General features: G+C 37.0%; 1 protein-coding gene across 4 annotated transcripts in view; it reads left to right on the forward strand.

Annotated features, from left to right (window-relative positions):
• RSF1 (remodeling and spacing factor 1) overlaps nt 1-23,230 on the forward strand; it is a 188,509-nt gene that overhangs the window by 151,659 nt on the left and 13,620 nt on the right. For 2 of the 4 annotated variants that reach the window (XM_057748972.1, XM_057748973.1), the window contains exons 10-16: nt 3,324-3,378; nt 4,337-4,446; nt 11,523-11,590; nt 12,720-12,927; nt 15,236-15,456; nt 17,773-17,961; nt 18,816-19,684. In XM_057748972.1, coding sequence (XP_057604955.1) covers nt 3,324-3,378; nt 4,337-4,446; nt 11,523-11,590; nt 12,720-12,927; nt 15,236-15,456; nt 17,773-17,961; nt 18,816-19,387 — 1,423 coding nt within the window. In that variant the 3' untranslated portion in view covers nt 19,388-19,684. Of the gene's footprint in view, nt 1-3,323; nt 3,379-4,336; nt 4,447-11,522; nt 11,591-12,719; nt 12,928-15,235; nt 15,457-17,772; nt 17,962-18,815; nt 19,685-23,230 lie in introns of those variants that run through there. The other 2 variants (XM_057748975.1, XM_057748974.1) reach the window with 2 other exon arrangements.

A 23,230-nucleotide genomic window follows, 5' to 3' on the forward strand; every position in this document is an offset into this window, starting at 1 on the left:
TTCTCTTTTATAGTTGTGGCATGCAGGCTCCAGAGCTCGTGGGCTCTGTAGTTGTGGCCTGTGTGCTCCGGAGTGCATGGGCTCTGTAGTTTGCAACACGCAGGCACTCTAGTCGAGGCATGCAGGCTTAGTTGCCCCCACTGCGGCATGTGGGATCTTAGTTCCCCTACCAGAGATCAAATCTGCGTCCCCTGGATTGGAAGGCTTATTCTTTTCCACTCTACCACCAGGAAAGTCCCAGTGCTTAGTTTTTTTAAATCAGTTGTCTAAATATTTAGGAACTCTGACTAATAGCCTTATATGCAGTTATTAGGGCTGTTTTGATGTGCGAATTGCTCCTGTCTTAATTTTTGACACTGGAAAAGATCTGACGACAGATGCTTCAGATTAAATAATAATTAAAAATGAAATTCAGTCTTCCTGAAATCTGCCTGCCCTTCTGAGAAATGAGCAGCTTTCTCGTGTCCTGAAGCTGATCTGACTTAGCAGGGTAGATAGCTAATAGGCTCACCCTTTAAGGACTTGGAAGAAAATGGATTCTCTCTAAAAGCCAAGAATGTAAACCACTAAGAATTTGTCTCATACTCACATTAAAGCTGTTTGTTCTTTGGAGGCCTGTGATGCTTGTACGTTTTATATGTAGAAAGAGTGGTGAACATTTATTTTACTCTTGCCTCACTTTAGGATATGCTGCTGCAGTTAAGAAATACATTAAATTTTAGAAATGTATGTTAAAATATGCCACAACATTTGTTTATACTATTGGTCTCCCTTTTACTGGTTCATCCACTTTCTCTTCTATCCTTGGTAATCCTCTTTTCTTAAATGTCATCCTTTAAGAGGACATCTGTAATTGTGCCTTTAGATTACACACTATATCCTATATGAGAGACCATTCTGACAAGGCAAGGTAACTGAGCTGTTACTGTTGTTTGTTAATTCTCCCTGAAAATCTGGTTAACAAAGCTTTCATTATTTATAACTCCTAATATATGTATGTATTAGGAACTCTAAATAGCAATACTGTTTCTAAAGTAAATAATATATTAACTGTAAATTCCGGGTGACTTCATCTCTTTTTAAAAGTGAGCATTTTTATTAATCCTGTTTCAAATCTGTGAAATAATTTCTCTAACATTCATCCTAACAACTTAAAGCCCTGCTTACTCTCTGTGTCATAGTACTAGAGCATCTTTCCCCTTGTTCATGCTTTTAGTCAACATTTAATGAACATTATTGAGCACCTACTTTATGCCAGGCCGTGTAATCAACATAAGGTATATAATATGTCACTCTGTAGTACAGTGGAAAAGAAGGATGTGTCAATGAGTAATTAGTAACTAGCCAGCAACTGTCTATAGAGATGGAGCTGTGATGCTCTGTGAAATCTGATGTTTCAGAAGGCCAGTCAGCTGATTTGTAAACGTCCCCTCTAGGACTTGGTGCCAGAAATTATTGGGAATTCAAATAGCTCTGTACTTCCAGAGTACTGTTACTAGTGTTTTGCTAGCAGAGAGTTGGATTTAATCAGGGTTGGAATTTTCCAGGTAATATAACAGAGGGAAGGAGAGAAAGAGACAAGGAATTTGAAAGTGTATGCAAAGGAGTATTTATAATGATGGACCATGGAGTCTAAGCCAGGTAAGGGGGTAAAAGTAAAGACACAAAGGGAGTGCCAGACAGCGAAAAGAGGCTAGGGCCAATGGCTAGAGATCCCACTGGAGTCAGGGAATTGTTGAAGTCAGGGTACCAGTGGGAGTGAGCTGGAAAGTGAGTCAGTAGAAGTCAGAGAACAGGTTCCTTGAAATTGAAATTTTAGAAGGGGTGTTGTTATTGGTAATAATAAGGTCTGGACCCAATATGAGCATTGAGCTAGGTGGTTCAATAGAATGGAAGATGTAACTTTCCATAAGATTACTGAGCAAGAGAAGGCTTTGATGAGAGATCATACCTAACTTCAAGATCTTACTCAGATATTAACACCTATTTAAAGCCTTTGCAAATTTCTCAGCTCTTCAGACAAAATGTATTTCTTTTTCATGTTTCCATTATACCTGTTCATAATGGACTATAGTAAGTTGTTAAATAATTGTGAGGGCAAGAACCGTGTCTCATTCACCTTTCGCTTTCCAAGCCTGACACGAAGCAAGACCTAACATGGCAGATGACTAAGTGTTTTTTCCATTGAGTTGAGAAGAGGAATAATGGTCAAGTGAAAATAGAGCTTCTGAGGTATAAAAGAGGAAACCGATATCACAATAAAGTTGGTTAATGTGAAGAGAGACATGTCAAACATATTTTATAAGAGTTGAAGTTTTGAATTATCCATGTAGCCTTCATTATTAATCTCAACTAGTGCTGTTCTTCCTTTCCTAATTTTTATAGTTCATTAACTGTGTAATTTTTTTAAACTGGTTTTGATTAAAATAACTATTATTTTCCTACATGCCAGTTTTTATTTAATAGCTTCATAACCCATCTCTAAAAAGACTATAAAATTCTTGTTAGCAGTCCCCAGGGTTTATAAGGCAGTAAAGGCTGTGTTCTAAAGGACGCACACAACTGGATCATTAATGTCCTATATGGGACATCACAAATAAAGGGAGGAAGAGTGGTTACTATTTCTGTTTAGTTGAACATACACTGGCATGTTGTGTAAGAACTCAGTTGTCCTCGGTGAATTGAATTAACTTTAGGAGAACCAGAAAAAGCTACTGTTGTATATAGCAATTTGCTGTGTAAAATTTGTTGAATTGAAATCAACAAAGGTTTCTTTGAAATGAAACTCTGGAGGTGTCATTAGTGTTCATAAATCCACATTTCCTGGAGAAGTCCTAACTGGCTCTGAAGATATCTTTGTTGTAAGCATCCTAGAGTGCAGAGGTGTATGGCTCTATTGCTGCTTTTCTTCTCTGCAAACAAGAAGTCTTAGAATCATTCACATACAATATTACTGAGAACTCCCAGCATAACAAAGATCCAGTTTGTCCAGTCACAGTTGGCGTTCCATCTAATCACGTCATCAGTGAATCACAGCAATGACTCTTTTCATCAAATTTCCTTGTCTATTTCACTTACAGGTTTTATTTTACCTGATATAAGTCACTTCTAAAGCTAAAATTTTCATACTTTTAGGAAGTTTTATGACTGCCACAGATACCAATATGATAAGTTTCATGGATAATAACTAACATGTCTGTGACCTAGCTTCTGCTGTTAGCATGAAAGCATAATTTTAGTATTATCTGTGTTAGTAATGTTGTCATAACAATTTCATTTTTAGCAAATCTCACTTTGTATGCTTTTTTGTTTTTTACTTAAAGGAAAGAACGCTTGGTGTATGTGGGTATCAGTATTGAAAACATTATTCCTCCACAAGTAAGTTTCTGGTTTATAATATTTTTAAAGAGGAGACTGCCAAAATTGTTCTAAAATTTAACTCACTTTATGTAATATGAGTGGTTTTAAATATATAGTATACCTAATTTTATTAAAAATGAAAATTTAGCACCTTAAAGAAATCACCCATTTCCCTCATGATTGAAATTATGTGTATGCAGATAGCCCCAGAATATAATATGACATCCGAACCAGGTTTAAAGCTCACCCCTATGAGGTTTATGTTCTATTTTTTTTACCCTAAATTGGGTAATTTGGTTTTAACTTCTTTATGTGCTGTTTATGTGAAGTGACTAAAACATAGTTCAGGGAAATTTGATTTTTAATTCTCTGCTTTGGATTATCAGAAACTTCAATTTGTGTTCTTACAGTTTGGTTTCTTTGATGGGATACCATTATTTTGCATGTATTAATCTAATTTATAATTAGGAAGGCTATATCATGAGTGAACGTATATGTAACATGAGTTTCATTTGAAATGAAGAAATTTTCTTAGTTTCATATGCAGTTTCATTCAGGCTTAATTAAATCACACACTGAAATAACCTGTCTTGGTTAGTTATTTTTCTGGAGCACCGTGCCCCTTTCTTCTGAACCCATTATTTCATTTTTTCAGCATATCTGTTGAATATTTTATGTGTGTTAAATTTCATTATCGGTGGATAGATTTCATCATGATTGTTTTAAAAGAGGTAATTATAAACTCACAAAAGCATAAGTTTAATACAGAAGTGTTTTCATCCTTTGATCACCAATATTCTTTTTAATCTCTCTACTTAATGTTGCCGTGTTTATTCAGTTTTGGGGGGATCATTTCACCTTTTTTGAACCTTTCACATGTGCTGCCTAGATGGACATTAGAAAGCTATTAATTCCAAGGAGCTTTGTTCTGTTGTGACTAATAATCTATATATTTATTATCATATTTTTAAACCAGGAGCCAGATTTTTCCGAAGATCATGAAGAAAAGAAAAAAGATTCAAAAAAATCCAAAGCAAACTTACTTGAAAGGAGGTCAACAAGAACACGGAAATGTATAAGTTATAGGTATGAAATCTGTAAAAATGAAAGAGTGGAAAATGTTTTTAAAACAACCTGACCCCAAAGTATATGCTTTTCCCATTATAATGATGATTAGAAGTTGTATATATATTTCTTACTTACTGTCTTTAGAATCATAGAATTTTAGAGCAGCCAATATCATCTTTTCCAAATGTAAATTTGCTCATGTTATCCTCTTCTGTTTAACATACTTTGTCTGATTTCTATAGCTCTGGGGATAAGGACCCATGCCTTTTAACAAGGCCCACAGGCACTGCATAGCCTGCCCTGCACTTAGCTTTTCAGCTTCACCTCATTCACATTTTCCCCTTACTCTCTCAGGTTAGGCACGATTCTTCTTTCAGTCCCTTTGTATAGACTGTTTACTCTGCCTAGAATTTTCCTCCTATTTTTTATTTTGTTAACAACTTTCTCTTAATCAAATCCCTCTATTATATGTCTTCATAGCAACTAGTTCTTCTCCTTGAAAGTACTTTTATAGTTGAAACGATTGTGATTTTAATTTTTTGATTAATATTGCTCTCCTGCCTGTACTGTCAACATGAAGGTAAGTACCATGTCTGTGTTATGGATCTCTTTGTTCCTTACAGCTAGCCTAGTGCTCTATCAGTGCCTATTGAGAGACTCAATAAGTGTAATCTGGTTTACCATCTGCCACCAGAAATAACAGAGAGAGAGATTTTTCCATGGTCTTTGTTAGTAGCTAAACCTAGACTAAAACCTTATCTTCTAATTGTTTGCTCATCTAGTGTACTTTCCACTAAACCACCCTGTCTCAATCAAATAATAAATAATAATATTTTAATTATTTTAGGCCATTGTTAGACAACACCAAAACAGTCTTTTAACTTGAATAATTGGAGATGAAAAACACAGCTGATTTTATAGAACTTTGAATTTGTTTCCTGTTTATAAACTTTTGTCAGTGATCATGAAAGAGTTCCCCTTGTATAATTTCTGTTGTTATTATTAAAACTTTATATTGGGTTAGCCAAAAAGTTCGTTCAGGTTTTTCCATAAGATGTTATAAATAAAATAAAATGCAGTAGGATCAGTAAGAGTAAAATCCTTAATATTTATGGGAATATGTCCATCTTATTCTTTAAAAAAAAACTTTGAAAAAGTACCTTTTTTTAATAAAATCATTATAACTAGTGAAGTCAGAACCTACAAATGGAAAGTGCAAGTATTAAAGTCAATTCTACTATAGCACAACAAATGCATTCCTAAAAATTGCTGTTGTGTGCGAAATCACACAATAAAAACCATAGGAATTACAGGAAATATGGAGTTAGGGTCACACACTCAAAACCTTCATTAGTGACACATTAAAAAAAAAATGATAAAAATGGTAATACCATTTGACACGTTAAGTGGTTAAGAAATAACATAAATACCACAATAAACATGACATTTTATGTTGAAAAAAGCCCTGAAGCTTGTCTATGAAAGTGATTGTGAGGAGAGTTGCAGTTTGTAAATTATTGTGTAGTGGTAGAGGAAGGTTATTTGAAATCAGCCAGGTGTAAGGTGTATGCACATTGTTTGTTTTGTATATTGCGATGCAGCTGGTGCAGTTTTCTGCATTTACCTAGTGTTTCTCATGAAGAAAATTATATATAAGCAAGTATGAAATACATGTTATGCTTGAATTATTTCCTAATGTATCAGTTATGTTGGAATAAATTTACATTATCAGAACAAGCATTATAGGAGAACCATATTGTCTTTCAATCCTGATGTAACTGTGGTTTTTAAAGGGAGCAGAGATTTGTTTTTATTATCATTTCATCTTGGGTATATACCCAGAAGTGAAATTGCTAGATCATATGGTAGTTCTATTTTTGGTTTTTTGAGGAACCTCCATGCTGTTTTCCATGGTGGCTGCACCATTTTGCATTCCCACCAATAGTGTACAGGGTTTGTGGGTTCTCCACATCCTTGCCACCACTTGTTGGCTTTTGATTTTTCATGGTGGCCATCCTAGCAGATGTGAGGTGATGTCTCATGATTTTGATTTGTATGTCCTTGATGGTTGGTGATATTGAGCATCTTTTCATACGCTTGTTGGGCATTTGTATGTCTCTTGTCACTTTTTTTTTTTTGCATTGGGTCTTCGTTGCTGCACACAGGCATTCTGTAGTTGCAGAGCGCAGGGGCTACTCTCCATTTCAGTGCTCGGGCTTCTTATTGCAGTGGCTTCTCCTGTTGCAGAGCACAGGTTCTAGGTACACGGGCTTCAGTAGTTGCAGTGTGGGCTCAACAGTTGTGGCTCTTGGGCTCTGAAGCGCAGTTACAGTAGTTGTGGCGCATGGGCTTAGCTGCCCCGAGGCATGTGGGATCTTCCCAGACCAGGGCTCGAACCCGTGTCCCCTGCATTGACACCAGATTTTAACCACTGCACCACAAGGGAAGCCTGTCACTTTTTCTTTATTCCTTCTGCTGCTTAGTACTTTTTTAAATTAATTAATTAATTAATTTTTTATTAGCTGTGTTGGGTCTTTGTTGCTGCACATGGGCTTTCTCTAGTTGTGGCGAGTGGAGGCTACTCTTCATTGTAGTGTGTGTACTCCTCATTGCTGTGGCTTCTCTTGTTGCAGAGCTTGGGCTCTAGGCGCGTGGGCTTCAGTAGTTGCAGCACATGGGCTCAATAGTTGTGGCTCACAGGTTCTAGATCGCAGGCTCAGTAGTTGTGGCACACAGACTTAGCTGCTCCACGGCATGTAGTATCTTCCTGGGGCAGGGATTGAACCTGTGTCCCCTGCATTGGCAGGCGGATTCTTAACCGCAGCGCCACCTAGGAAGTCCTGCTTCTTAGTACTTTTCAAAGAGATTTAATAGTCTTCTATGTGCTTTATAATTTTTTTAAGTTTTATTCTTCATATTTAAGCTCTAAATACACCTAGACTTTATTTTGTACATAGCGTGTAATGGGAATGTTGTGAGGATAAAATCTGAAACACTTAATATATCAACACAGGAAAAAAAACCCTCCCCCCAAAAAAGAATTTCATCACTGCTATCATTTAATAATTGTTTATCAGATTCTTATTGCTCCTAACAGAGGATGACATCAAAGTTGACCAGAAGGAGAGTTGGATTAGGGGCCAGAAGATTTAAGATTATAGTCCTCACCATACCACTAATTAGCCATGTATCTTTTTTGTGGGGGTGGGGGGGTAGGGGGCTGTGTTGGGTCTTTGCTGCTGTGCACAGGCTTTCTCTAGTTGTGGTGAGCAGGGGCTGCTCTTCATTGCAGTGTGTGGGCTTCTCATTTCAGTGGCTTGTTGCAGAGCACAGGCTCTAGGCACATGGGCTCAGTAGTTGTGGCACATGGACTTAGTTGCCCTGAGGGATGTGGGATCTTCGCAGACCAGGGATCAAACCTGTGTTCCCTGGATTGACAGGCAGATTCTTAACCACTGCACCACCAAGGAAGTCCCTAGCTCTGTATCTTTGAGTGGTTGGTCCATTTCCCTGGGTCTTGGTTGCCCCGCCTATGATGGTGAACTAACCCAGATGATCCCTTCAGCTTAAAATTATATAACAGTAATATGAACTATGTTTTTTAGCATAAAATATATTATGTGATTTATTTATTTACACCCTGCCTAGTTCCCAAAAGGGTACTAGGAAGATATATATTCTTATATAAGGAGCAACTATTAAGCATAACACCAAACACAGAAACAATAGTGAAAAGGGTATTAGATTATATAAAATTGGGTTTCCTAGGTGGCGCAGTGGTTAAGAATCCGCCTGCCAATGCAAAGGTCACGGGTTCGATCCCAGCTCCAGGAAGATCCCACATGCCGCGGAGCAACTAAGCCCGTGTGCCAAAAAAAAAAAAAAAAGATTATATAAAATTAAGAAAGACTCAGACAAAAGCATTTACAAAAGAAAATCTTTGCTTGCAAAGAAATTTTGTAAAGGAGTTAAAATTCAAAAGGAATGTCTTATGAATTTTTAAAATAACAGTGAGTATATAGTTTTCTTCTTGGTGGAGATAGTTTTTCCACATGGTGTCTGCAAAGATTGTTGCATACTTCATACATTGACATTGCTGAAGTCAAGGATAAAAGCCATTTTTGTTAGGGAATCAGTTCCTTAAAAAACATTGTTTCCATGTGTTTTGAAGACCAGATCTAGACAGCACGATTTGTTTTTGTTTGTTTATTTGGGAGGGGGGCTGACTGGAGATGTGATGGGCATATATCCGTAATGATAGCAGAACAATATGTCAGTTTTCCTGTCTCAAAACTTGAAAAAATAAGCAAAGGTTAAAGGGGAAAATACACTTTGGGGACTTCCTTGGTGGTTCAGTGGTTAAGACTCAGCACTTCCACTGCAGGGGGCACAAGTTTGACCCCTGGTTGAACCAAGATCTCGCATGCCACGGTGTGGCCAAAAAAAGAGAGAGGGGGATACATTTGGATAGAAATAATTGCAACATATGACAAAGATGTTAAAATCTTTAACACATAAAAAGCTCTTACAAATCAGTCAGAAAAGATGAATATACTGGCTAATAACGTGAGGAAAGGAAACAAACCAGTACTTGCAAAAGAAAAAGTAAAAATGACCAGTAAACATGAAAAAAATATTGCCTTTACTCAGTATTCAAATTAAAATTAAGGAACAAAATAATTTTGTTTTTCCATATTAGAAAAAAAATCTTAATGTTAAAATTCACTTCATGGTTGTATTATAAATAGCCACAACCCTTGAAGAAAATTTTGTATGCCCTTTAAGCCAACAGTTTTATTTATAGCAAGGATACCAGGAACAGATCTATAATCCAGCAAAATCTCACAGTGGAACCAAGGGGACTCTCACCAAACAAAAGAAAATATGGAGTTATGGTAAAATACTGAGAAAGGGTAGGATACTGAGGAAGGGCAGAGTTTAGATGGAATTTAAATGAAGAGTAAGGCTCAAAGCAAAGCAGGACTGTGAAAGGATCAGTATCATATCTGGACAGCATGGTAGACACAGGGTCCTATTTCCTTGAAAACAGTGAAAATAAAGTAGAGCGTGGAGTGGTGTGTCCAACCCCTTATCCAGACTCTGGATGTGTATGTATGTATGTATCTGGTATGTAAATCAAGGCTGCTTATTTGTGTTAAAGGTGACTTAGATCCTCTAGGCAAGGGTGGGTGTTTCATTCTTACTATTAAAATTTCTCTGAATTTAGAAAACAAAGTGTCTCGGTAGGAAAGTAGTAGTGGCTCAAAGAAATAAATTGTTATGGCATTTTACAGCAGCATCATGTCCCTGGGAGAAATCCTGTTTTCCATTAACTTTATAGCTGGCTTTATCGATGTTTTTCATAGCATTGTTTATAATCATGAAAAAAATTGGAGGTAAACTGTTGCATTTACAAATATGTTTGTAGAAGAAGAGTTCTTAACCTGAAACTCGTGAATCCTCTGAAATTACATGTAAAATTTTATGTTTGTAGGTATATATATTTTCCTAGAGAGGAAATCTATAGCTATAATGAATTTCTCAACTTAAAAGGCAAAATATTTGGCTGTTAGTCTTAACTCTGTTATTAATTACTGTGTAACTTTATTTATTTGTTTGTTTGTTTGTTTATTGGCTGCATTGGGTCTTCGTTGCTGTGGGTGGGCTTTTCTCTAAATACCATGATCGGGGACTACTCTTTTTTTTTTTCTTTGAAAGCTTTTTATTTATTTCTTTTTTAAGCTCTTTATTGGAATGTAATTGCTTTACATTCTTGTGCCAGTTTTTGCTGTACACCAAAGGGGGGCTACTCTTCATTGTGGTGCACGGGCTCTCGGCACTCAGGCTTAAGTGGTTGCGGCATGTGGGCTCAGTAGTTGTGGCTTGTGGGCTCTGGAGTGCAGGCTCAGTAGTTGTGGCGCACGGGCTTAGTTGCTCCACTGCATGTGGGATTTTCCCGGGCCAGGGATTGAACCCGTGTCCCCTGCATTGACAGGCGGTTTCTTAACCACGACACCACCAGGGAAGCCACAATCACTGTGTAACTTTAATCCAATGCTGTCCAGTTTACTGTGGTTATGGAAATGTTCTATTTCTTTGCTGTCCAGTATAGAAATCAGTAGCCGTATGTCATTGTTGAGCACTTGAGATATGGCTAGTGAGGAATAGCATTTTTTATTTTAATTAGCCACATGTGGCTAGTAATTACCGTATTTAGCATAATCTTCAACAAGTCACCTTATCTTTTGGTCACTTCATTTCTAAAGTGAAAGGAGTTTTCTATGTGAATAAATCTTAGGAATCATCTAGTCTTGGTATTTTTCTTTAAGTTGGCAGAAATAGCCCTTGTGAGAAAAAGTACATTTACCTAGTTTTAAAATTCTGACCATCTGTATATGAATTTCAGTAATAATATAATCTTTAATAATAACAACAATAATACTCCTCACACTTAGTGTTAATTCTGGAACACTAATTTTGTTCAATTTACTTTGTCATGTGATTTGTATAGTCGAGTTGGCAGACTATGGCCTGTGGCCCAATGCAGCTCACTGCTGGTTTGTGTATAACACGTGACCTAGGAGTGGTTTTTACATCTATAAATGGTTGAGAAAAGAACCAGAAGGAGAAAATTATTGGAAAATTACATGAAATTCAAATCACAGTGTCTATAAATAAAGTCATATTGGAACACAGCTGCATTCATTCACTTATATTGTCTGTGGCTGATTTTGCACTACAATGGCAGAGTTGAGTAGTTACAACAGAGACTGTACAGTCTACAAAGCTTAGCCTGCAAAGTCTACAAATATTTACTGTCTGGCCCTTTACAAAAATATTGTTGCTGCCTGGTATAGATGATCTTTGAAAATGAAAACCACTTAGAATTAGATACTGACTTACAAACTCTGTTTCACCAAAGAAATTGAGGTTAACAGGACTGAGGTGATCTAATCCAAGTGCCACAGCCCCAGAATAAATAAAGTAATTAAATAAACTGTAGAGAGCAGTTTCAATTATTTTTTACTTCAGAGGCAATTCTCCTAACCCATATGCCAGGGCAGGCCGTAATGTGATTGTTGTATGTATTTTAGATTTGATGAGTTTGATGAAGCAATTGATGAAGCTATAGAAGATGATATCAAAGAGGCTGATGGAGGAGGTATGTGTTTATCATTCTCTCTTCTTCTAACTCAGCCAATAGGTTAACTAAAATGCCCTGATTAGAGCAGTGAGCAAGCGTATTTTCTTATTCTCCTCAGTATGTATCACAATCACTACTGATGTTAACTGTCTGAGGTTCAAAATAATCTGTGGACATAGTGTCAGTGTATAGACTCAGAGCTTACTAAGTATTTTTAAAGTAGTAGTATTTTATCATCTGATATGAAACATAAATGATCCTCCCTAGATTAAATATTCCTCTTTAGATAAAAAATTTACTTCGGCTTCTAAACAAAAAACTTTGCTATTGTCTTTCCATTTTTAGATCACTACTGCTACAAAGTCACAGAAAGTATGGATAATTAGAATCTAAAGGATTGCTTTCAATTAAAAATCAATTTATTAATTTCATAGTCTTTAATGGGTGACATTAAAATAGAAGAATTTGAAGATAATTTAATTAAAGAACTGTGTAGGAATTACAAGTGCTCCAGTGTGGAACATGGTGATTTCCATTTGATTATTATGAAAGCTCTAGAAAGGATTAATAATAGGCTGTTTGTAGTAAAACTGAAGAAGTGACTAGCTTTTCCAGACATGTGTGCCTTATTTACATCTTTGCTGCTGAATTCTCACCTTCTCTGTCCTGCAAACACAGTTTAAATAAAAACAAAAAAAGGATTGGCCTCTTTCTAAAGCCATGTCTAAAAGAAAACTTTCAAGAAGAGATTCTTAAGTGACTGCTAATAGGTATGAGGTTTCTTTTTGGGGTGATAAAAATGCTTTGGAATTAGTGGTGATGGTTGCACAACTCTGTGACCTTACTAAAAACCTATGAATTATACACTTTAAAAGGGTGAATATTATGGTATGTGAATCATATCAAAATTTTTGAAGAAGGAGGTTCTCTACATAGTGAACTTCTATTTTGTAGGATAAACAAAAGAGAGTTCTCTCAGCTGAAGTTGTCAGAAAATTGTGTATCTGTAGGAAGAAAATAAATCAAATGAAAAGCTGCTAAGGACAATCTGTAGATATTAAAGAGAAGCTTTTAATAAACATACAGTTGTCTCTCTCTCTCCCTCCCTCTCTTCCCCTCACCCCTACACCCTTCCCCCTGGACTCAGGAGTTGGTCGAGGAAAAGATATCTCCACTATCACAGGCCACCGTGGAAAAGACATCTCTACTATTTTGGATGAAGAAAGAAAAGAAAATAAACGACCCCAGAGGGCAGCTGCTGCTCGTCGGAAGAAACGCCGGCGACTAAATGATCTGGACAGTGACAGCAACCTGGATGAAGAAGAGAGTGAGGATGAATTCAAGATCAGTGATGGGTGCGTGGTCTGTCAGTAGATCGCATTCCCTAGATCCAGGCTTGAACAGTGCTACCAGACAAGCTTGGCCCTGCTCTGATGGGGCTTTTGTTCTTCATGCACACAGACAGTCTATTTTCAGGATACTTAGAACAGATTCAGTGATGCTGATTTTGGTTCTTTCTAATTAAAATGAAGTTTAATGCTTTTTGTTTGTTTGTTTTTGTTTGTTGGTTTGTGGGTATTTTGGCCGCTCTCTTTGGCGTGTGGGATCTTAGTTCCCCATCCAGGGATGGAACCCAGGCTTCCTGCATTGGGAGTGCAGAGTCAACCACTGGACCACCAGGGAAGTCCCTGTGCTTGTTTGTTTAATATTAAACATTGTATTTAAATTTCATGAACTGCAGTTAGCATTAATTTGTGGCATACCTCTGTGCCACCTTCTACCGCCATGACCATGAGAGGTTCCCAGTCAAATGTGAAAAATGGACAGGTACGAGTAATTAGAAACTATTCTCTGGTGGCCCATAGGGGTTGGGTTAGGGCAAGTAATTCAGTATGGAAGATCATGAAAGGCTTCCCTGCAGAGCAGGTATGGAAAGAATACCACAAAGTTTCTCCTCTCAGATTGTTAGTGGAAGAAATAAACATATAAACCACAAAAAAGTCATTTTGCATGATTGCTACTAAAACATAAGTCAGGGTACAGAGGAGGGCCAGATCGATCCAGGGTGGTCAAGGAAAGCCTCAGAATGGAAATAAAGCTTGATCTGAAATGTGAAGAATGAACTGGGCAGACTGATGAATTTGAGGTTAGAAGCAGCATAAGGAAAAAAGTATTCAAAGCAGAGAAATCCTGTCCAAGGCAGCCAGGCATAAAACGTCATAGAATATGTAGGCAACTCCTAGTGTGTCAGGATAAGAAGCACTGAGGAAGCAGCAGAGAGTGCCCTGCTGGAGGTGTGGCCAAGACATAAAAAGGAACCAGATGATGGAGTATTATGTTTGTCATGCATAAGGATTTGGACTCTTTCCTGAAGATGATGAAAACCCACTGAAGGGTCTTAAATACCAAACTAATATGAAGTTTATGTTTCAGAAAGATTCATCCTGGCATGCATTCGGAGGATTTATTGAGGGGAAATGAGTGTAGAGATTAAAGAGACTTTGGGGAATTGCTATAGTAGTTTAGATGGGATACAAGAGCCTGAACTGAAAAGTGATATCAGTTTTGAGATATTATCTTCATGAGGTAGACTTGGGAGGAATTAGTCATTGATTAAATGTGAGAAATGAAAAGGGAGAAAAAAGTAAGGATAAATACCAAGTTTCTGCTTTGAATTACTGAATGGGTGATAGTACCAAATACCAGGCTAGGGAACAGAAGAGAGGAGTAGCTTAGGAAATAATGAGTTCACTTTGGGGCATATTGAATTTTTTTTTTTTTAATAAATTTATTTATTTATTTAATTGGCTGTGTTGGGTCTTTTTTCTTTTTTTTTTTAATTTATTAATTTTGGGGGGGTACACCAAGTTCAGTCATTGTTTTTATACACATATCCCCATATTCCCTCCCTCCCTCTGCTCCCCCCTCCCCCAAGTCCCCCCCACCCTCCCCGTCCCAGTCCTCTAAGGCATCTTCCATCCTTGAGTTGAACTCCCTTTGTTATACAACAACTTCCCACTGGCTGTCTATTTTACAGTTGGTAGTATATATATGTCTGTGCTACTCTTTTGCTGTGCACGGGCTTTCTTATTTTTAGTTGTGGTGAGTGGGGGCTACTCTTCGTTGTGGTGTGCAAGCTCCTCATTGCCGTGCCTTCTCTTGTTGTGGAGCATGGGCTCTAGGCGCATGGGCTTCAGTAGTTGCAGCACATGGGCTCAGTAGTTGTGGCTCAGGGGCTCTAAAGCGCAGGCTCAATAGCTGTGGCACACAGGCTTAGTTGTTCCGCGGCATGTGGGATCTTCCTGGAGCAGGGATTGAACCCATGTCCCCTGCATTGGCAGGTGGATTCTTCACCACTGTGCCAGCTAGGAAGCCTCTGGGCATATTGAATTTGAGGTGTGTGGGGGACTTCCCAAGAGGCTACAATGGTTTATGTACAAAAGTCAGCATCAATTCATCTTCATAATTCCTTCTAAAAAAAAGGGGTAGGGGCAAAACATCCCTTCATTTTATAAACAAGGAAATTGATGTAATTACCTAGATATTTTACATTAAACATTACTTAATAATTCACTGGACTCGTTAGAATTTGAACTCAGAACTCAAAAATGGGTTCACTGTTTAAGTATACCCATCATAATTCATTTGGTTTCTCTTGGGCAGATCTCAGGATGAGTTTGTTGTATCTGATGAGAACCCAGATGAAAGTGAAGAAGACCCACCATCTAATGATGACAGCGACACTGATTTCTGTAGCCGAAGACTAAGGCGACATCCCTCCCGGCCAATGAGGCAAAGCAGACGTTTGCGGAGAAAGACTCCAAAGAAAAAGTACTCCGATGATGATGAAGAGGAGGAATCTGAGGAGAATAGTAGAGACTCTGGTAAAAATAATTTGTATCCACATCACCACGTCAGTAAATTCTTATGACTTCTGGAATTAAGATTTCTTAAAATTCCATTCAATTATAATATAAGCTTTCTGATGAAACTTAGCGTTCTATTCTTAAGCTTCACCACTAATTAAATGTTTCACATAAAGCACATCTCAGAAGATAGATACAGATGAATGTGTTAACTTCATGCCAGATTCATTTAGGATTGTGATGAATCCTTTTGGCGCCAAATGTTTCCATGCCTAGACTTTACCTTCATAGTGTTTCTTGGGAATCATTCTTAATAATCTGAGAACCTTTTTCTCTGATGTCTAGCTATTAGAGAAAGATCACCAATTATCACTAACATGTAGGTCATGATCGATGATCTGTTAGTTTTTATAAATTATCAGTGGTTGATGTTATTATAGCTTATGCTTTTCCCTATTAACTAAATAAATAATGAGAGGCACAGTGGGTAAAAGAACAGATAGGAGTGCATGGGGGGGTGCCACAGACAGGAGCATTTTTTTTTTAACTTTATTTATTTATTTATAATTTTTGGGGGGTACACCAAGTTGAATCATCTCTTTTTATACACATATCTCCATGTTCCCTCCCTCCCTCGACTCCAGACAGGAGTATTATATCCCCAACTCGGGCTAGGCTTGTGGAGTCTTCTGTTTTGTTTGTTTACCTTTTTTCCTAAACCTTTGAGTAAGTGGAGATATCATGCCCCTTTGTCAGTGATTATTTCCTAAAGACAAGGACATTTTCTTATGTAAACACAGTACAATATCAAAATAAGGAATTTTATTGATAAAATACTATTATCTAAGCAACAGTATATATTCACATTTCATCAGGTGTCCCAATATCGTCCTTTATATAAACATTTTTTCCTGGTCAAGGATCCAGTTCAGGATTAAATATTGCATTTATTCATGTTTCTTTAGTCTCCTTTAATCTGTAATATTCCTCAAACTTTTATTTTCCCTTTGTAATTAATAAGTAATTCATAAGAAGATATTTTGAGACTATAAATATCCTATTCCTTATCCTCAGTAGATGTTTCACTCACTAGTTTTAGCATTTGTTGATGATTTTTCTAACTCCTTCCTTCCTTTTATATTTATTACTTGGTGTTCTGTAAGAAAGAGCTTTCTCTTCTCCCCTATATATTTATTTCTTTGTATCAGTATGGATTTATAGATTCTTATTTCAGTCAGTAGGTATGATATGTTACCATCATATTTTGACTCAGTTTGCCCTAGATTTGGCCAGAGGGGATCCCTTTAAACTGTTGGCTAGCTGTTTTGAAATATTTGAAATCCATTAGAAAACAAAGCTAGATATGATGATTCAGTGGAATTTGTTAGCATTCCTGAAAAAATTGCTTTGACACAATGCCATAGTCTGACTTTGGTTTATTGATCAGGGATAACATGACAAGAACAGTGCTTTTTAGCAGTGCTTTGAGAGTTAGAGCAGCCCCATGAGCAGTATTTAGCAGATTTAATTCCTCATGGAAAAAAGCCAAAAATACAACTCCATTTCTATGCTTACTTGAAACAGGCTCATCAGTTTTCTGTGGTTCGAATGTTTAACCTCTGTGGTACATTGTAAAGCTAGGACTGTAGCCATACAGCTACACACATAGAAACAGCAGATTATCATTGAGGCAGAATAGTAACTATCCACCAGGAAGAGCAGTTGTGGCAGCTGAGTGGGTTGTATGAAATAAGGATTATGTAAAACCTTTTTTTTTTTTTTTTTTTTTTTTTTTTTTTTGCCACACCATAGGATCTTAGTTTCCCAACCAGGGATCGAACCCAGGCCCTTGGCAGTGAGCGCATGGAGTCCTAAACACTGGAATGCCAGGGAATTCCCTATAAAACATTTTTTAATCTTGAGGATTGACTGCTAGTAGGATACATCTGTGAGGTTTGGCATTAAAGCCAAACCACCTCCCCCCCCCACCCCAAACCAGATGTACTCATGTGATTAAAAAGAAAATTAGAGACTTATGAAAGTTACTGTTTATTTAAAAGTTATGACTGAACTCTGCCTAATAGCTTTATATTTTTATAACCTAATTAACTGCATTTCCATTTAGTGGAATTAAAATTTGTACTTGATGGAACTTCCCTGGTGGTCCAGTGGTGATGACTCTGTGCTTCCAATGCAGGGGACGCGGATTCAATCCCTGGTCAGGGAATTAAGATTCTACATGCTGCAGCACAGCGAAAAATAAATTAAAAAAAAAAAGAAAAGAAAATTTGTACTTCATTTATTTCTCCTTTCTCTTTTTTTTTTTTTTTACAGAAAGTGACTTTAGTGATGATTTTAGTGATGATTTTGTAGAAACTCGGCGAAGGCGGTCAAGGAGGAACCAGAAAAGACAAATTAACTACAAAGAAGATTCAGAAAGTGATGGTTCTCAGAAGAGTTTACGACGTGGTAAAGAAATCAGACGAGTTCACAAGCGTAGGCTTTCCAGCTCGGAGAGTGAAGGTAAGGAATAGCTCTCCAATTTACAAAGTTGGGACAAGGTTGCAGTACATATTATAAAGTGAACTCAGGATTCTGATTCTGTACTATTTCTTAGAAACTTAATATAACCTGTAATATCATTGAGACAAAACACATTATTTCATGCCTGTCAACTTATAGTTTAAATAACTAATACTTGATAAGATACTAATTTTTAAGGTTTTCATTGTAACAATTAAATGCTTCATTGAAACTAGAAGAGTATCAGAAAATTGTGGTCTGAACAAGATTTCTTCCACTCCCTTGTTATTTATGGCCCTCATTTTGAAATAACCTCCTGTGCCCTGAATAGTTTGATACATGAGTCTGGAACTGAGGGATTCGTTGCCTAAAACAAATGTGAGAGTCATCAGCATGTGAATGTATGCAAAGCCAGACCAGGTGAGTCAAGTATAGACAAGAGAAGATGTTTAAGGATTACCAAGGATATTTAATAACATGGAATGAGAGTACAGTATTTCAGTTGTCCTGAATTGGGTGCTTAGTTTTAATCTTTCCTTATTGGTATGTTTACATGACTCTCTAATTTGAGGGTTAGTGGGAAGCAGTTTCTTAGTTTGTGACCAGCCTATATCTTCATTTAATTTAAGGATTCTGCTCTTTCCTAAAATCATGGGTAAGGTATATGCAATCATATTGGGCATTATTGTGGGACGGAGAGGAGAGAGAAATACAGCCAATTATTGAAGGGAAATATTTATGTATAGGGAATTCTGAAAGCAGGACATAGGATGCATATGGTGGGGAAAAGGAGAATTACTTAAATCTGTTAATGGTTAACTGTGCCAATGGCTTAAATGTGCTATTTATTCTAGAGAGCTATATGTCCAAGAACTCTGAAGATGATGAGCTAGCTAAAGAATCAAAGCGGTCAGTTCGAAAGCGGGGTAGAAGCACAGATGAGTATTCAGAAGCAGATGAGGAGGAGGAAGAGGAAGGTAAACCATCCCGAAAACGGCTACACCGAATCGAGACAGATGAAGAAGAGAGTTGTGACAATGCTCATGGAGATGCAAATCAGCCTGCCCATGACAGCCAGCCCAGGGTCCTGCCCTCAGAACAGGAGAGCACCAAAAAGCCCTATCGGATAGACAGTGATGAGGAAGAGGACTTTGAAAATGTAGGCAAGGTGGGGAGCCCGTTGGACTATAGCTTAGTGGACTTACCTTCCACCAATGGACAGAGTCCTGGCAAAGCCATTGAGAACTTGATTGGCAAGCCAGCTGAGAAGCCTCAGACCCCCAAGGACAACAGCACAGCCAGTGCAAGCCTGGCCCCCAATGGGACAAGTGGTGGGCAGGAGGCAGGGGCACCAGAAGAGGAGGAAGATGAGCTTTTAAGAGTGACTGACCTTGTTGATTATGTCTGTAACAGTGAACAGTTATAAGACTTTTTTCCATTTTTGTGCTAATTTATTCCACGGTAGCTCTCACACCAGCGGGCCAGTTATTAAAAGCTGTTTTATTTTTCCTAGAAAACTCCACTACAGAATGACTTTTTAGAAGAAAAATTTCAACAGACCCTGAAGTCTTTCTGTGAAGTGACCAGTTTTGAACTTTGAAGATAAATAATTGCTGTAAATTCCTTTTGATTTTCTTTTTTCCAAGTTCATGGTCCTTGGTAATTTCAGTCATGGAAAAAAAATCTTATTATAACAACAAAGATTTGTATATTTTTGACTTTATATTTCCTGAGCTCTCCTGACTTTGTGGAAAGGGTGGATAAGAATGCATTCCAAATCGGTGAGGGCCCAAAACAGAATTAGGGGTGGGAGAAAGCACTTGTGCTTTAGCTTTTTCATATTAAATATATATTATATTTAAACATTCATGGCATAGATGATAATTAACAGACTGTTTAAAAGTTCAAGTCTGTATTGTTACAGTTTGAGAATTGTAGATAATATCATACCTAAGTCATATAGTAACAGCATTCATGAAATCAACTTGTTTACTATTGGAGATAACCACATGTAATAAAGAAGAGATCGAAAAAGTACCATCATAAAAAACTCTAACCTAAGTTTCTGTTATAGCAGAGTTTCTTGTTTTTAAAAAAAAAAAAAATCATCTGAAAAGCATTTGTACAGTAAAATGTTTAATGAAGCTTTGACAACCAGATTGTGCTAGTAACAAATTTTTTAAAACAGCTTTATGCATTGGTGATGAGGTGGCCTTTAATATGCTATCATGGAGAGTTGTTAGTGAAATGAGTGTGGTCTTCTTAAGGCCTAGGTGAACTGTAAACTTTGCAGATAGTGTAACTCTTGTCTTCTGGCCACTTAATATTTAAATATCTGAAATCTCATTTTAAAAGAAGTACATCTATACATAACATACATGAAGAGATGGATGCTAAGCTGACCACAGTATTTTAGCACATTTGAAGAAGGGGAAAGGATTTTCAGGTGAATTTTAACTGGTCTATTCTTGCCCTTAGTATCTACTTCAAATTGAAGTCTACAAACAAAGCAGTTCCTTTGGGAGGTTTTTAGTTTGAGTTTTAGCATGTATGTGTGTGTATATGTGTGTGTGTGTATGTGTGTGTGTTGGAGTTTCCTATCTGCCTGGATATATTAGCAGGGTTTGAATGTAGTTTTGGCCTTTGGCCATTAGACTTATATTAAAATTCATTAATAGTCACATGACCAACAAAGTTGATTGAAAACCACCAATATACTTAATAGGTATGACATCCTTTTCAAACATCTCAACACTTTAAAGAAAGATAAGCCCTTTGTTTCAAGAAAAAGGGGTTTGTAACTAAATATCTAACATGTAATTGACACTAAAATATGAACTTTGTCTTAGTTTCTGTTACAGCTATAAAATTTCAGGCAGAGCCATAAATAACATTGTACAAAATATAGCACTTGTGATTAAACCTTGCCTGTCAAATTCTGAAACCTTCAGCCATTACTTCTGTGAATACTTTTGCCCTGGGATTGGGTTTTCTGATCCATTGTTGTGTCTGTTGCCGGCAATGGACACACCATATCTGCTGCTGGCCCAAGGAACTCTATTAATTTTTCTTTCCAAATTAAGCATTATATGTGCTAGTCAGTGTGTAGTAAAGCACTTCTCTTTTTTTTTTATTAAAAAGCTGGCATTAGACTTGCATTATAAATACCTCTCTAGAAACTTTATACTCCTTTTCCTCCCTCCACAGGTGTTGCCCTTAAATCTTATCTTTTGGCCTTGAAATTTTATAGCTGTTGTTTTCCACTTGTTGGTTCTTGCTTGTTTTGTTTTGTTTCACCTTAGTTCTGTAGTACCTGCCCATTAATATTTTTGCTTTGATTCTAGCAGTGTATATGTATCTGTATAAAAAATAAAATAATGAAAGCAGCCTAAAAATAGGATGCACCAACAGCATGTGGTTCCAAGCAAGTTGTGATTTTTATTTTGAGACAGTGTTCTACCAGAAGGGAGGGAAGGGCTTACATTCACAGACAGTAAGCAGGGCTATGTAAGGAGCCACATTCACTTACCCAGCCTGCTCTCTGGCTAGGTTTGTTTCATTTATTTGAAAGTCAGTTAAGAATGTTAGCCTTTTTAACTATCTAAGACAGGCAGGCAATAGAAGAATTCCTATTAATGCAAGGTAAGTGGTTAGAACATGCAGGTGGCCTATCCTGCCCCACAGTCTCCTGCTACCATTTTAGTCCCACAACTGGGTAAAGCCACTAAGGTGTAGAAACTCCCATGTACCCTCTCTCTACCTCTGGACGCACCAGCTTCTGCTTCAGCCTATTATTTCTCTTCAGTTAGTCAAATGACAAGAAGTAATATTAAATGGGTAGATTATTTATTTTACAGGATGCTTAATGTGAAATGAGTTCTTTTTACTCTTCTGCTACAGAGAGCAAAAGGTAATTTTTATCTTAGTAGAGACAGTATTCTATTTAGCAAATGTCCCACTGACATGGGTTATGATACCACTTTTGCTGCCTGTTATTTACCAAACTTGAATTAAGTGTTTGTGAACTTGATAGTGTTTCCCTTCAAATTCCATTTACATTCTGATTAAACCAGTTAACTCTGCTTCATCTACAAGGAATGCAATCCAAGCACCTGATAGTTACAAATTGTTGTCATGCAGGTAGGTTAATTATGGCTGATTAAATGTCAAACAGTTCAAAAACAATTCTGTTGCTTGCTGTTTAGATTCAATCCCTCAAAGAGTCTGTTTGCTGAAATACTAACTCTGAACATGCTTTGAAGAAGTTAAAAAAGAACAAAATAAGAACAAAATGTAGGAAAAAGTGAATATTTTATATCCAAAGACATAATTCAGTCATTAGGAACTGCACAGAGTATAGGAAAGCAGCGATTCATCTAGAGTTCAGAATATCTTGGATCCTTGTAATTAGAGTACTAACCATGGATTTAGGTTCCCAAGAGCTGCTATATAATACAGCCCTTTAATACTTTAAACCCTCTTTTTGGAAATACAGATTGGACTCCCAATATCAAACTCCACAGTCTGTAGCAAATGTATTAAGGGGAGATGTAGTTTAGTACTCAGAATATTTAGTTTGCAGTTTCTGTAAAGTTTTGAAAACTAGCCAAATTTTCACAAAGCAGAAACTTTGAATTAAAAATATGTGAAAAGAACTCAGACTGAAAATATACATTTTGGTTTTGTTGACTTTTGCTGATGAAATAGTGTTTCATGTAAACATTTTCTATTGTTGGCACGTTACTAGAGAATGATGGCAGAGATAGTTTCAAGAAATACCTGATTTATTAAGGTTGGGTTTCCTTTGCACATCTTTTTCCAAGTGGTCAAGGTTACAGATTCCAAGAATAAAAAGGAGTTTCATTTAGAATAAATTCATGTCTACTGATTTTTTTTAAATGACCTACCAAAGAATCAAGGACTTCAAATGCTAAAGAAGTTGTTGAAAAAACAATTTTTAAACAAATTAATTTTAACAGGACATTACAGACTCCAGTTTTTATTTTTCAGTTGATAGAACCCATCTCATAATATGCATTGGGCAAAGAACATATATTAAGAAAAATGTAGGTGTTTACTTGTTATTTAGAGTTTAAAACGTGGGGAAATGTTAGCTGTTTTTAAGTGGGACTGATGGAATTTCCTCTGTCACAAGGAATGCCTATTTAGCTTATGTTTATGGGGATAAGAGATGTTAACCATTTGCTGGTTCTACCATACAATTGAAAGGAACCTCCCTGATTCATGGCATTGCCTCACAGCTATAGGA

Source organism: Hippopotamus amphibius, chromosome 9, assembly GCF_030028045.1.
Source record: "Hippopotamus amphibius kiboko isolate mHipAmp2 chromosome 9, mHipAmp2.hap2, whole genome shotgun sequence".
In the NCBI taxonomy this organism is placed as follows: domain Eukaryota; kingdom Metazoa; phylum Chordata; class Mammalia; order Artiodactyla; family Hippopotamidae; genus Hippopotamus; species Hippopotamus amphibius.